The 13,367-nt window shown below is 38.7% G+C and overlaps 1 protein-coding gene and 1 pseudogene across 3 annotated transcripts in view; one reads left to right on the forward strand and one right to left on the reverse strand.

Moving 5' to 3' along the window:
- Positions 1–1,601: 1,601 nt before the first annotated feature.
- LOC102287726 (zinc finger CCCH domain-containing protein 14-like) lies at positions 1,602–3,936 on the forward strand (annotated as a pseudogene).
- A 3,601-nt stretch (positions 3,937–7,537) lies between these two features.
- The window catches only part of CLPX (caseinolytic mitochondrial matrix peptidase chaperone subunit X), a 36,908-nt gene continuing 31,078 nt past the window's right edge, over positions 7,538–13,367 (reverse strand). For 2 of the 3 annotated variants that reach the window (XM_070377284.1, XM_005899965.3), the window contains 3 exons: positions 12,438–12,530; positions 10,496–10,602; positions 7,538–9,281 (listed from right to left, as the gene is read on the reverse strand). In XM_070377284.1, coding sequence (XP_070233385.1) covers positions 9,191–9,281; positions 10,496–10,602; positions 12,438–12,530 — 291 coding nt within the window. In that variant the 3' untranslated portion in view covers positions 7,538–9,190. The remainder of the gene's footprint in view (positions 9,282–10,495; positions 10,603–12,437; positions 12,531–13,367) is intronic. The other variant, XM_070377283.1, reaches the window with a different exon arrangement.

Consider the following 13,367-nt stretch of genomic DNA (forward strand, 5'->3'; position numbering starts at 1 on the left):
TTTTTCTAATTTGAAATATCACCTTTTTCAACACTAAGTAAGTAAGAGTTAGTCGCTCAGTCATGCCCGACTCTTTGGGACCCCATGGACTGCAGCCCACCAGGCTCCTCTGTTCATGAGTTTTTCCAGGCAAGGATACTAGAGTGGGTTGCCATTTCCTTCTCCAGGGGATCTTCCCAACTAGGAATCGAACCCGGGTCTCCTGTACTGTAGGCAGATTCTTTACCAAATGAGCTACAAGGGAAGCCCTTTTCAACACTAAATTCCCATATATGTTTAGGACTTATTTCTGTACTTTTACCTTCTTTTCCACTGGTCTGTCCATTCATGCACTGGTAGACTTAGATATTTAAAGGTTTATAGTATTTTTAAAATAGAAGGTGCAATCCCTCCTCATTCTTCTTTCATTTGTTGGTTAGGTCCAGAGGCTTCAGAATCAGTCTGCCTGGGGTTAATCCTGGCTGTTACTTAGTAGTTGTGTGACCTTGGTAAAGCTATCTAACTACTCTGGGCTCAAGTTTCTTCATCTAGAAGGGCTGATAAGAGTCGTACTTCACAGGGTTGTTGCATTAAATGCACAGAGTGACACAGAGTAAGCACTATGTGCATTATCATTTTACTTGTTTACCATTCTTGCTTATTTTTCCATATGAACTTTAGAATCCATTTGCCTAATTGCATTTAAAATTTTATTGGCATTTTATTGGAATATTAAATTTATAAATTAGCATAGGGATGACAGACACCCTTTTCATGTTGAGTTTTCCCATTGAAGAACAGGGGATCCCACTTTTCATTGGTGGTGGCTTAGTCACCAAGTCATGTCCAACTCTTGTGACCCCATGGACTATAGCCCACCAGGCTCCTCTCCATGGGATTTTCCAGGCAAGAGTACTGGAGTGGGTTACCATTTCCTTCTCCACTTTTCATTAGATTTGCAAAAATACCTACCCATCCACTCTTCCACTTACATTGCTATCATCTGAATCCAATACATCATCAACTAGTAATAGCCCTGAGTGACCCTGATTTAACCACTGATCCTTTTGGGATCAAGGGTTTGGGACCCCTGGGCCATGGACCAGTACTGGTCTATGGCCTGTTAGGAACTGGCCACACAGCATGTGAGTGGCAGGCTAGCCAGCAAAGCTTCATCTGTATTTAGAGCCACTCCCCATTGTTCACATTACCGCCTGAGTGCTGCCTCCTGTCAGATCAGCAGTGGCATAATAAATAAATTTAATGCACTTGAATCATCCCCAAACCATCCCCCTTTCCCTGGTCTGTGAAAATATTGAGGAAACTGGTCCTTGGTGCAAAAAAAGGTTGGAGACCACTGCTCTATAGTCTGGTCTCTTATACCACAGCCAGAGTGGTCTTTTAAAACTCAGAATCAAAACCTGGAATGGAACTGGAAACAGGAGGATCACCTTGTAGTTTACTGTGGAGGAGATGTGGGTTCAAGGGAGTTGTGTTTTATATGTTGATAAGAATTGACCCAGGCCAGGAGCAGTGGTGGTGGTCTGGCTGTGGGCTGGGAGCTGGCATCTGGCTCCTGGTAAGCGGGACACCGCGCAGTGCCCACCACTCTCCCTGGAATCATGGAGATCAGCACAGAGATCAGCCGTACGATCCCAAGTGCAGTTAAGGGGAAATTGCAAGAATTAGGAGCTCACATTGATTGATTTTCCCCTTATATTTGTACTTCTCTTGAACTGAGAATATTTTTTTATACTTGAAACAAATGTCTGATAGTACTTCTGAAATGAAACTTCATGCCTATATAGAAATATTATGAATATTTAAGATGAAGAACTTCCTGATTACATTATGGTGATAGTGACGAACAAGAAAAGTCAGGACCAAATGACAGAGGACCTGTCCCTGTTTAAGGGAACAACACAATTTGACTCACTGTATGGCTTCATGGGGTATTATATAAACTTAGTTCTGTAACAACCGACCCCTCTAGTCTGAAGTCTTCTGATACCAACCTCTTTGATGGTAACATACCTTCAAACAAGAGCAGTTTCAGTTGAGGAGATGAGAGAAGGCACGAAGCTGCAGTGCCACCTCTTGCAGTTTCTAGCACTAGACCTGAAAAAAGAGAATCTAGAGTTTCTACAAGTTCACAGGAGCAGAAAGCCACTAATGTCGGACAGATTTATAATAACGGAGCTGCAACCTGACCAATGTCAACAGCGAAACCTTTGAGGGAGCTAGCACCCTCTGAAGACGTGATTGATATTAAGCCAGAACCAGATGATCTCATTGATGAAGACCTCAATTTTGTGCAGGAGAAACCCTTATCTCAGAAAAAAACTACAGTGACACTTACATATGGTTCTTCTTGCCCTTCTATTGAAATTTATCGACCACCTGCAAGTCGAAAGCAGACAGTGGTGCTCATTTAAACAGGCTGCAATTTCAACAGCAGAAAAACAGTATTCATGCTGCCAAGCTACTTGATATTCAGAGTAGCCAGGTGTATGAAACAGGACGTTTGTGTGAACCAGAAGTGCTTAACAGCTTAGAAGAGACTTATGGTCCTTTCCTCAGGAACAACTCAGAAAAGATGAGTATTGAGGAAGAAAACTTTCAGAAGAGAAAGTTGCCTGGGTAAGTTCAGTTGTTAAAGTAAAAAATTTCAGTCATGATGGAGAAGAGGAGGAGGAAGATGAGGATTGTGGGTCCCCTACTGGAAGCATCTCCAGCAGTGTGTCAGTGCCAGCAAAACCTGAACGGAGACCCTCACTTCCACCTTCTAAACAAGCTAACAAGAATCTAATTTTGAAGGCTCTATCCGAAGCTCAAGAATCTGTAACAAAAACAACTAACTATTCTACAGTCTCGCAGAAACGGACACTTTCAGTTGCTCCCAGAACTTGAACTCAAGAAGAATTGCTAGCAGAAATGGTCCAGGGACAAGGCAGCGTCCCCAGAATAAGCTCTCCCATTGAAGAGGAAGCAAAAGGAGATAATATATACAAAAGTCAAGGAACTCAACAGAGGCAGTTGTAACCCCTATTGCAAATTAAGCCCATGATGGCAGAAACTCTGCACATCAGTCGATTACTATGACATGGAATCCATGGTACAAGCAGATGCAAGACCATTTATTCTGAAGAAGTCAAAGCTATCTGAGGAACTAGTATTGGCACCAAACCTGGAGTTGGGGATGAAGACTGCAGATACTCTTTGGGTATGGACACCTTATGCAAACATGAGATCTTGTACAACCAGATAAATCTTCAAGTCCCGAGTTTATAGTGACACTGGATGGTGTTCCCAGCAACCCTAACCCTAACCCACCCCCCCACCCCAGGATACGTGTCAGATCAAGAGGATGACATGTGCTTTTAAGGAATGAGACCCACACACCACCCTGCAGCTTCGTATGAGGGACTCGCAGGTCTCCTCCACCCATAGCAGTTATACTTGCTGAGCAGGCTTGAGGACCCAGATGGTAGCTTTTCAAATGTTGAGATGAGTGAACTGAGCCTGGCAGAGAAACCAGAAAAGCTGTTGGAGCACCGCAAGTACTGGCCTGCCTGCAAAAATGGGGACGAGCATGCTTACCATCACTGGGTCACCTTGCAAAGCCTTTCCTGACTGTAAATTTGCTGAGAAGTGTCTGTTCATCCAAATTGTAAGTATGATACAAAATGTACTAAACCAGACAGTCCCTTCACTCACATGAGCCAAGTAACCCCAGGACTGCCTCCAAAACCAGTTAGAACACCAGCACCACCTTCCAGTAGTCAGCTCCACTGTTACTTCCCAGCTTGTAAGAAAATGGAATGTCCCTTTTATCATCCGAAACACTGTAGATTGAACACTCAGTGTACCAGACCTGACTGTAGGTTTTATCATCCGACCATTACTGTACCACCATGACATGCCTTGAAATGGATTCGACCTCAGACCAGTGAATGACACCCAGTCCTACCTGACAGAAGACTGTGGAGTTTGAAAGTTTCCATCTACTGATGAAAGACATTGTACAGAATTTGTCAAATCTTTGAAACTTGGAATATATTGCTTTCATAATATGAAGTTTATTGCCTATCTGAAGTGTCTAATTTTTCAAGTTTGTAAGTTTATTAAGTGATTTTAACATTGGGTCTTTTTTTGTTGTTTTGACTATGGAAAGACAATTTAAGGAAAAGCTGGATTCTATTAAAACATTTGAGGCGTGTTTATAAAAAAAATCGATCCAATTGACATATATACCCTACTGTATATAAAATTGATAATAAGAACCTACCGCATAGGACAGGGAACTCTATTCAATGAGCTATAATAGCCTATATAAGAAAAGGATCTAAAACAGAGTGGATATATGTATAGTATGTCCCCTACATATGAACGAGTTCCATTCTGAGAATGCATTCATAAGTCCAACAAGCTAGTGTAAGTACCCAACTAACAAAATCAGCTATATAGTACTGTACTGAATAGGTTTATGTTACTTTTCACACAAATACATTAAAAACAAACACAAAAAATAAAGAAAACATTTTTAATCTTACAGTGCAGTACTTTGAAAATACAACAGCTGGCACACAGGGGCTGGCATCAGTGGACAAGCAAAAAGAGTTACTGACTGGTAGAGGGAGAGGAGGTGGGAGATAGTAGAGCTGAAGGATTGTCAGCAACTGGAGTCAGAGGGTGAGCTGCAATCGCACTCATGCCTGACTCTGATGGCACAGGTCCTGGTTCCTTGATGGATTCAATTCTATCCACCCTCTGGAAAAACAATCCAGTGATGTCTGGGTAGTAGCTCTTTCTCTCTCGCCATAGATGACACGGTAGCATGGATTAATTTCTGAACGGCTGCTGCGAACTTTGTGTACCGTTCTACGTTCAGGTTCCATGCCTCAAAAACAGTACCTCCTCAAATAAAGAAAACCTCCTTGCCATTTCCCGTATCATCAATCTCTTGGGTTCTTCAGTTACTTCTTTTCTCTGGACCCCAATTACTGATGGGTCTTCATTAGCAAGCGTGTGTTTCACAGCAAGTTCAATGAAGATGCCCCCTTGCAGATCTAGATCCAATTTCTTGCTGAGGGACCACTAAGTTGCTGAAGACATATTTGGACTCCTCATCCACCTTCTCAAACCCATGGAAATCATGAACACACAGCCAGCAAAGGTACTTTCAAACCATTCATGGTGATAGCTGTAACCTCACAACAAGCAGTCAGTTTTTTATGTCTTGTAGAAGTGACAGTCCTTCCAAAACTGTCTCAAAGTTGTTCCTGATTCACTGCCTGATGACAAATGTGACATAAATATTTCTTCAAAGTTGCTGTAACCCCCTGGCCCATAGACTGGATGAGCAATGTAGTGTTCGGTAGCAGATGCACAACTTTGACATTGGGGTGAAAGTCACCCACAAATGGGAGGTGGCCTGGAGCACTGGTGAGTAGCAAAAGAATGAGTGAGATGTCCTTCTCCAAGCAACATTTCTCTACGTCTGGGATAAAATGGTGTTAAAGCCACCTGGAAAATGGCCTGTGTCATCCAGGCTTTGACATTACTCTTCCACGTAACAGGAAGAGGACCCTTGGCTACGGTTTTAACGGCTCTTGGGTTCTCTGAATAACAAACTAAGGCAGACTTCAGTTTTATATGCCCGGAAGCACTGTCACCGGAGTTAGCCTATCCTTTCCTACTTTATTGCCAGGCAGCAACTTTCCCTCTTTACTGATGTAACTTTGGTCTGCCACCCTCTTCCAGTACAGTCCTGTCTCATCCACATTAAAAATCTGCTTGGGTAAGTGTGCACCTTCAGCCATAACTTCCCAAAATGTTTCAGGAAATTTCCAGGCAGCTACCATACCTGTAGTTGCTGCCTCACCACTTGCTTTTACATTGTGAAGGTCGGCTCCAGTCTTGATTCTGGAAACACAATCCAATTCTCTGTTTCTTCTTCAAGTCCTCATAAGGGCTTTTAGCTTTCTCTTGAATCAGCATTAAGCTGAGCAGGACTTGACGCTGATGCTGATCCTGTTTCTCCATCTCCTCCATCACTTTCCCACATTTCTTTGATATTATCAGCACAGACTTCATGTTTCATGATCTCATCCTTGTTCTTTAGAATTGTGCCAGTGGTTGAACAGTTTATATCATAAGAATGAGCGACATCTACCATCTTTTCGCCTCCCTCTGCTCTCCCGATGATTTTCACTTCTTTCCATCATTATCGTTTGGCGCTTCACAGAAGTACCAGCTACTTTTTACCGCTTTTATGGCTGCTTCTGCACATCCTGGGCTTGAAATAAAGATACTATACTACTGTACTATACACAGTGCTGTACAGTACACAAAAGCACCACTTGTACAAGATACACACACATGACAAGGTACGCCAGACACATGAACTAACTTTTGTAACTGGACATGTGAACGCATGTTTACATTTTTGAAAGTTTGCAACTTGAAGGTTCATATGTTGAGGACTTACTGTATAACTGATTCACCTTGCTGTACACCTGAAACTACACTGTAAATCAACTATACTCCAATTAAAAAAAAAAAAGAATTTATCAGACGGAAGGAAAGCAATGAGGTAGGAGATATAGGGCAAGCGCTGGAGAAATGTTTGCAAGTAGATCTCTAGTTATGTCTCCTCCAATTTACCACAGAACCTTCCCAACAATCTGAAACATGTATCTAGTGATGTTCAATTCTCATGCTTAAAATCCTTTTAATAACTCTCCATTACTTTCTGCATAAAATTACAACTTGACCTGGCATATTCTGTATTTTTAAAAAACGTTTGGAGCAGGTAATGGGCTCCCTTCATAATAACGTGGAGAAACTGAGTTTTGATAAAAGGGATTCTTCAGCTGTAACTGGAGACAAAGGTTGGGTGTTAAAGCAGATAGATTTATAGATTTGATGGTGGGAAGATGAGTTCCATCTTGTGATGGTTCCTCAATGAAAGGCCAAGAAAGATGGAGAGGGGAGAGAATAAATCAAACAGTCATCTCAGAGGAGTAACATGTAGTCATACATGTTGGCTATTTCTCAACTCCTAAAGCTCCCTGGTTGTTTCACATTTCTGAGACTTTAATTTTCATGATTCCTTTCTGGCAAATTACTACTTGTTTTTCCAGATTTTCCAGAAAGGAATATCAAAATTAAAATCTCTGAAATGTGAAACTAGGGAGCTTTAGGAGTTGAGAAATAGGCAATAAGTGTGTCTGAGATTACTGTATAGTATATTCCCAGCTGGCACCTACCTCACTTCCATTATCATAATACACTGACACCTGCATTTGCTTTCCCTAATAGACTAAGCTTCTTTGGAAACTTGGCATGTACTACTAGTGTGGGGCCCATGCAGGATCACGTTTAATGGTAAACATTAATCAATGTTTAACATAAACAGACTTTTTGTTGGTAGAATCCACAACTAGGAGAATTAAAGGAATACCAAAGTATGAAGGGTTAACCAGTCTCTAGAATAAACCAGCTCATGATACCTGTGTCCTTCTTAAAATGGCACTGCATTATGGACACACCACAACAAGGGCTTTCATTTAATCCTTTTGTTTTATTCAAATGCCAAAACAAGTTTCAAGATACAAATCGTAGTTGTGTTTAATTTAAAAACATCAATATGCTTTGTTAACAACTTTCAAAACCAAATGTAAGTTGTTATGACTAAAACGTCTCCCAGTCCATTTCTGGAGGACTAACTTCAATACATTTAATAGCTACTCCAATTTTCACTCTACAAAAAGGAAAATGATGAGCCTGTAAGAAAAAGATAATAAACAGTTATGATATGAAACCCTTCCTGAGAAGAACGTTAACCATTACTAGGGAGACCAAGGATACCAGTTTCTGTTTCATACTATTGCAACCAGGCTTAAACACTTTGCAGAAGTGCATTTCTGGTCCTACCCCAGCCATAAATAGGTATCTCTTATTACATCACAGAAAACCCAACTCCATCAACAAGATTTAGAATTTGCTAATAGTTTAAGGTTCTTTCCCTAAGAAAAGGGGTAGGATGTAGTTAAAAGGAAAACTCAAGCATTTATAAACCAAAAATTGAAAACAAAGGTTTAAAGGTACTCTGATTTAAACAATTTCCAATAAGGCTGAAGTGAAGGAAGAATATAGAAACTTGTATCAATATAAAGGGAAAGAAAAAAATTTTAAAGGTATCCAAGTATTTTAATATTATGGCATCAAATGAAATAATTTTCATTAAGCCCCCCAAACCTCCCCCACTGTTTCTACATAATGAAAATTAATAACTTATATTTTAGTATGAACACATTCACTTTTGCTGATAGTAAAGCATAGATTTTCTTTAATGTTCCATGGAGCCAAAGAATTAGACAAATATTCAGCACCAGAAAACAAAAAACTAGTATTTTAGGTAAGTGTACAATATTAGGATATTTTATTTAGTTCAGCATATGGCTGTTATGACTGATGCTGCATGCGACTTTTAGAATTAGATGTAGTCTTTCTCTAAAGATTTAAGGCAGACTTTTAATTTCATCTGCTCACTCATGGTACTAAAATGGATCAAAGACGGCAAATAAATCAGACAAGTTAGCAGGAGAATGGTCTTTTCTTAATAGTACCAACGGGAAGTCAGTGTCATGCATCAGTGGATAAGACTAAGAACACAGCTAAACAAATCATCAAAGTATGGCTCTTCAGGGTACTTTTTCCATGAAATCTTTAACTACTTGGAAACTTCCGTTCCAATTTTTAAGATGGATAAAATTCTAACATTTTTCAGGAAACAAACATGAGTAGACAAAGTCAAGCTAAAGAATGGAATCCCAACTTCAATTTTAAAGAATTTATTTTCCCATTTGTAGAGTAACATTATTGTAAAATCCACAGTTATTGCAACACCTGCATTGCTTAAAAGAACTCCTAAGATTTTTTTTTTAAGTATATTTTTTAAAAACCGAAACAAAATAATGTACATATTCTCTCGGAACATTGTGTCATTAAAGTCCATGTAATGTCAGTCTGTATAAATCAATGTGATGTTACATAATATACATGATCTGATTTTTATCCTAAAAGCTTCTGACCATGTATATGATATCCAAGATAGATCCAATGCTTTTAATGTCAGACTGCAGAGACAGTTATGATCCTAAACAAAAGAAGGACACCTTTATATACACAACGGAAGTCTGACAGTTTAGCTGTTTGCAGCATCTGCTTGACGAGGCCATCCTTCTTCTTCAACTCCAGAGTCATACTCCTCTTCCGAGGATTCTTTGGTTGGAGCCCTATAATGAAAAGTCATCAGTGTTTTTATGTTTTTAGTAAGAATTAGGGGTAAATACAACTTCTCAAAAAATAAATAATAAATTAATCCACCTAGCTAGAAAAGCTGCACAAAGAAAGAAAATATTAAGAGCACTTCTAATATTGCTCTAAAGATTGCTTAATGGTAAAATATGAGAAACATTTCGAGCACACAACCAAAAACTATAAGAAATTTCCCAAACAATTTTTTTTAACTGAAACAAATCAACAACCAAGCTTCAACAGTGAAGGCCTTTTCTCCAGCAAAAGTAGAATCTATTATTTTAACTACAATACTTGACATTTAGTATGTCAATGGAAAGAAGTTGAAAGCTTCTGATCAAACCAATATGAATCAAATTAGCCAAAATTATGATTAGACCACAATTCTTTTGTATACTAATAGTAAACAAAATGAGAGATTATACCTCTTTGAATAAGTAAAGGTTGTTCAAAACCAATCAACTGCCTCATAAGTTACCTTAGAAGCATAAAATGTAACATACCTGTGACAGAAGCCTATTTTTTGTGTAGGTAACATTCATGTCAAGCACTGCTTAATAAATATTTATTGAATAGACTGGGGTCAGTAAATGACAGCCTGCCGGCCAAATAAAGTCTGTCATTTGTTTTTGTAAATATTTATTTGAACACAGACATGGATCATTCATTTATGGACTGAACTATCATGCTGTAAGGGTAGAGTAGCTACAATACAAACTGTACGGCCCCAAGTGTTAAAAATAGCCCTGTACTGGACAGTTCACTGACCCCTAGAATAGTTAAATACAAGCAGTGAAAGATATGTCAAATTTGTCAAGTGATAAGATACAACTAAGAGGAAAATTATGTCAGCCAAGTTTTGGTCTTATGAAAGACATGAAACAAGTAATAAATAAATTATAGAATTAGAAGCAAAGTTTATTTAAATCTTTTCATTTAGATTACTTTATGTCTTTTTTGATACTTCTCTTAGGAGAAAAAAGTGGAGGCTAGTTTTGAAGATCAATTTCCAAGAAGACTCAAAATATCATTTTATAAACCAAAATTAGAAAATTTTTCTACAGAATATTTGATAACTGATTCCTTTATGAATATAAAGATTTTCACACAACTGTATGACAGACCAATAAACCACAGCAATAAAGAATGATCTTAAGTTTTAGACCTGTTTTAGTTTGACAATACACTTTACCGGATGTATCCTGGTTCCTTCTTTCCTTCTACTACTTCTTTGTCAACCTCCACGCATACAATATCAGAATTAGGGACTTCGAACATTGGTTCTAGTAACAGCTTTTCCTAAAGAGTAAAAAAGTAATGAATTACATGGAAAACTGAGGTTACATACAAAATACTTGTATTCTATAGGTTATCAATCAAATTCATCAACTCAAGAAATATTATGGAGTCCCTATGATGCATCAAGAACTGAATTTTGAAAAGTCAATGTAAAAGCTTTCATATTCTTCATATTAAAACAACTTCTAACTAAATTTGGACAAAAGTCATTCTATAAGGGAAAGCTTCTTCTGCAGTTCTGCCTACTTAGGTCACCTTGCACCTACAAAGATTGTACTTTCACTTTGCATGTGATCAGATGTTACTCAAGAAGATTTCTGACATACTTTATCACCAAAGGAGGTCAACTGGTAGTCCTTAATTTTAAAATGACTTAATCTTAAATCATCTATACCAAGCTATGACTTCAACTATGCTTTTGTCTCAACTGCTGCAGTGGATCTAAAGTAATTTACTAAAGAAAACTAGTTTTACCTATGCGTAGCAGCTGGATTGGAGAAGGCAATGGCACCCCACTCCAGTACTCTTGCCTGGAAAATCCCATGGACAAAGGAGCCTGGTGGGCTGCAGTCTATGGGGTCGCTAAGAGTCAGACAGGACTGAGTGACTTCACTTTCACTTTTCACTTGCATGCATTAGAGAAGGAAATGGCACCCCACTCCAGTGTTCTTGCCTGGAGAATCCCAGGGACGGGGGAGCCTGGTGGGCTGCCATCTACGGGGTCACACAGAGTCGGACATGACTGAAGCGACTTAGCAGCAGCAGCAGCTGAATTATGTTCCATCTTAAGGAAAACACTGGTTGAATACATCAAATTTTCTAAAAATGTCAACTATATTACCTTTTCTTCTAGTTTGCTGCTGCTGCTGCTAAGTCACTTCAGTCGTGTCCAACTCTGTGCGACCCCACAGACGGCATCCCACCAGGCTTCCCCGTCCCTGGGATTCTCCAGGCAAGAACACTGGAGTGGGTTGCCATTTCCTTCTCCAATGCATGAAAGTGAAAAGTGAAAGTGAAGTCGCTCAGTCGTGTCCAACTCTTAGCGACCCCATGGACTGCAGCCTTCTTCTAGTTTACATGTTTATAAATCTGTCACAGCACCTGAAGTTGACACCTTTATTAAAGTATTATCGCAAATTGTGACAGATATGTAGTTCTGTTCAAAAAGTCCTACTTAGATAAGAGAAGTAATACTTAGCAGTGAAATCCTCAGAGAACAGACCATGTGCTTGCTTTTGCAGCATGTAGGGAAACAGTAACCCACTGTACAGCCACACCAGGGAAGGGAAAGACCTTTAAGAAAGAGGGTGGCTGAAAAGTAGACTGGGTCTCCAGGACTTGTAACAAAATTAAAATAGTGAGTTCATACTATACTGAATAATTTAGAAATAAAATGTTATAATATCTACAATTTAATTTCAAACATAAAACAACAATGAGAATTTCAATGGTTCTGAGGAGCCACTCTGGAGCTTAGTCAAAAGGTCTGTGTAGGGTTTTCTAAAAACCTCCTTCCCATGATCCTGATTTCCTCTATTTCATTAATCACATTAAGTGTATGTCCTTTGTTGCAAACACCTTGAAGTTCCATTTTAGAAAGAAGAAAAGGGACTTCCCTGGCAGTCCAGTGCTTCCACTGGAAGGGTTCAAACACTGGTTGGGAAACAAAGATTCTGCATCCTGCACAGTGTGGCCAAAATATACAAGAAAAAAAATCACAAAAAATATTAGACCAAATTTCTGGATATATTTCCAAAGGAAAAACAGGGAGGTTTAATATTATTAAAATTCAGACCAAGAAATAATCTAGTTTTTGTAAATTTATGCCAACTCACCATAATGGACCGGAGGCCTCGTGCACCTGTTTTTCGTTCTAGTGCTAATCTGGCTATAGCTTTTAAAGCATCTTCAGTAACATTCAGTTCACACTACAAATACATTCAAAAGAAATAATTCAGATAATATTTGATGATGACATTTTCCCAATAAAATCATGCAGTATTTGATCTATTACCTATTACTGCCTATCACCATTATTGGTCTTTTTATAACAAGAGGTGAATGCCCTGACTTTACAGGTAAAGAAATGTTCCATAGAGTTAAGTACACTGATTCACTAATACTTAAAAACACAGAATCTTGTGTCTTGACTGATCCTATCTCCTTTCAGACTCAAGTATTTTCAGATTGTAACTTAAGCTTCTGAAAAAATACTCATTTTAAAAAGTGTTACTAACCCTTTCATCCCATAGAACAAAGGTACAATTTTAGGACAAGTCTCTCTAAATTACCACAAATACAAAAAATTACTGAGAATTTAATATACCTCCCCCTAAAAAATAAGATCTTGGTACTAAAACACTTTTGGTTATTAATTTCTACCTCCAGAAAATGTAAAACTTATACAAGGTAATTATCTCTCATGAGGCTTTAGAATCTTGCTTTCAAAAAGCACTTGTTTCTATGAATTAGCTTATGAGACAGTTAACAGCATGAATCAAAGTTTGTCCTTAGTTCCTGAAGAGGTTTTCTAAATTAACATGGATTTTCTAGGACTTTATTCAACATTTATTGAAGCCAGATGTGTTTAAATATTAGAAACTGAATGATGACCCAGACACCACCTTTACCCTCAAGAAACTGAAGCGTATTGGATGGTGACAAATTAGCAAAATAGCATTTACAGCAGTGTTTGCACATGGTGCTAAGAGAACAATAAAAGTGGGGACATCTAAATAAGGCTAGGGGACCACCGAAGCATTTTA

Source organism: Bos mutus, chromosome 10 (assembly GCF_027580195.1).
Source record: "Bos mutus isolate GX-2022 chromosome 10, NWIPB_WYAK_1.1, whole genome shotgun sequence".
Classification (NCBI taxonomy): Eukaryota; Metazoa; Chordata; class Mammalia; order Artiodactyla; family Bovidae; genus Bos; species Bos mutus.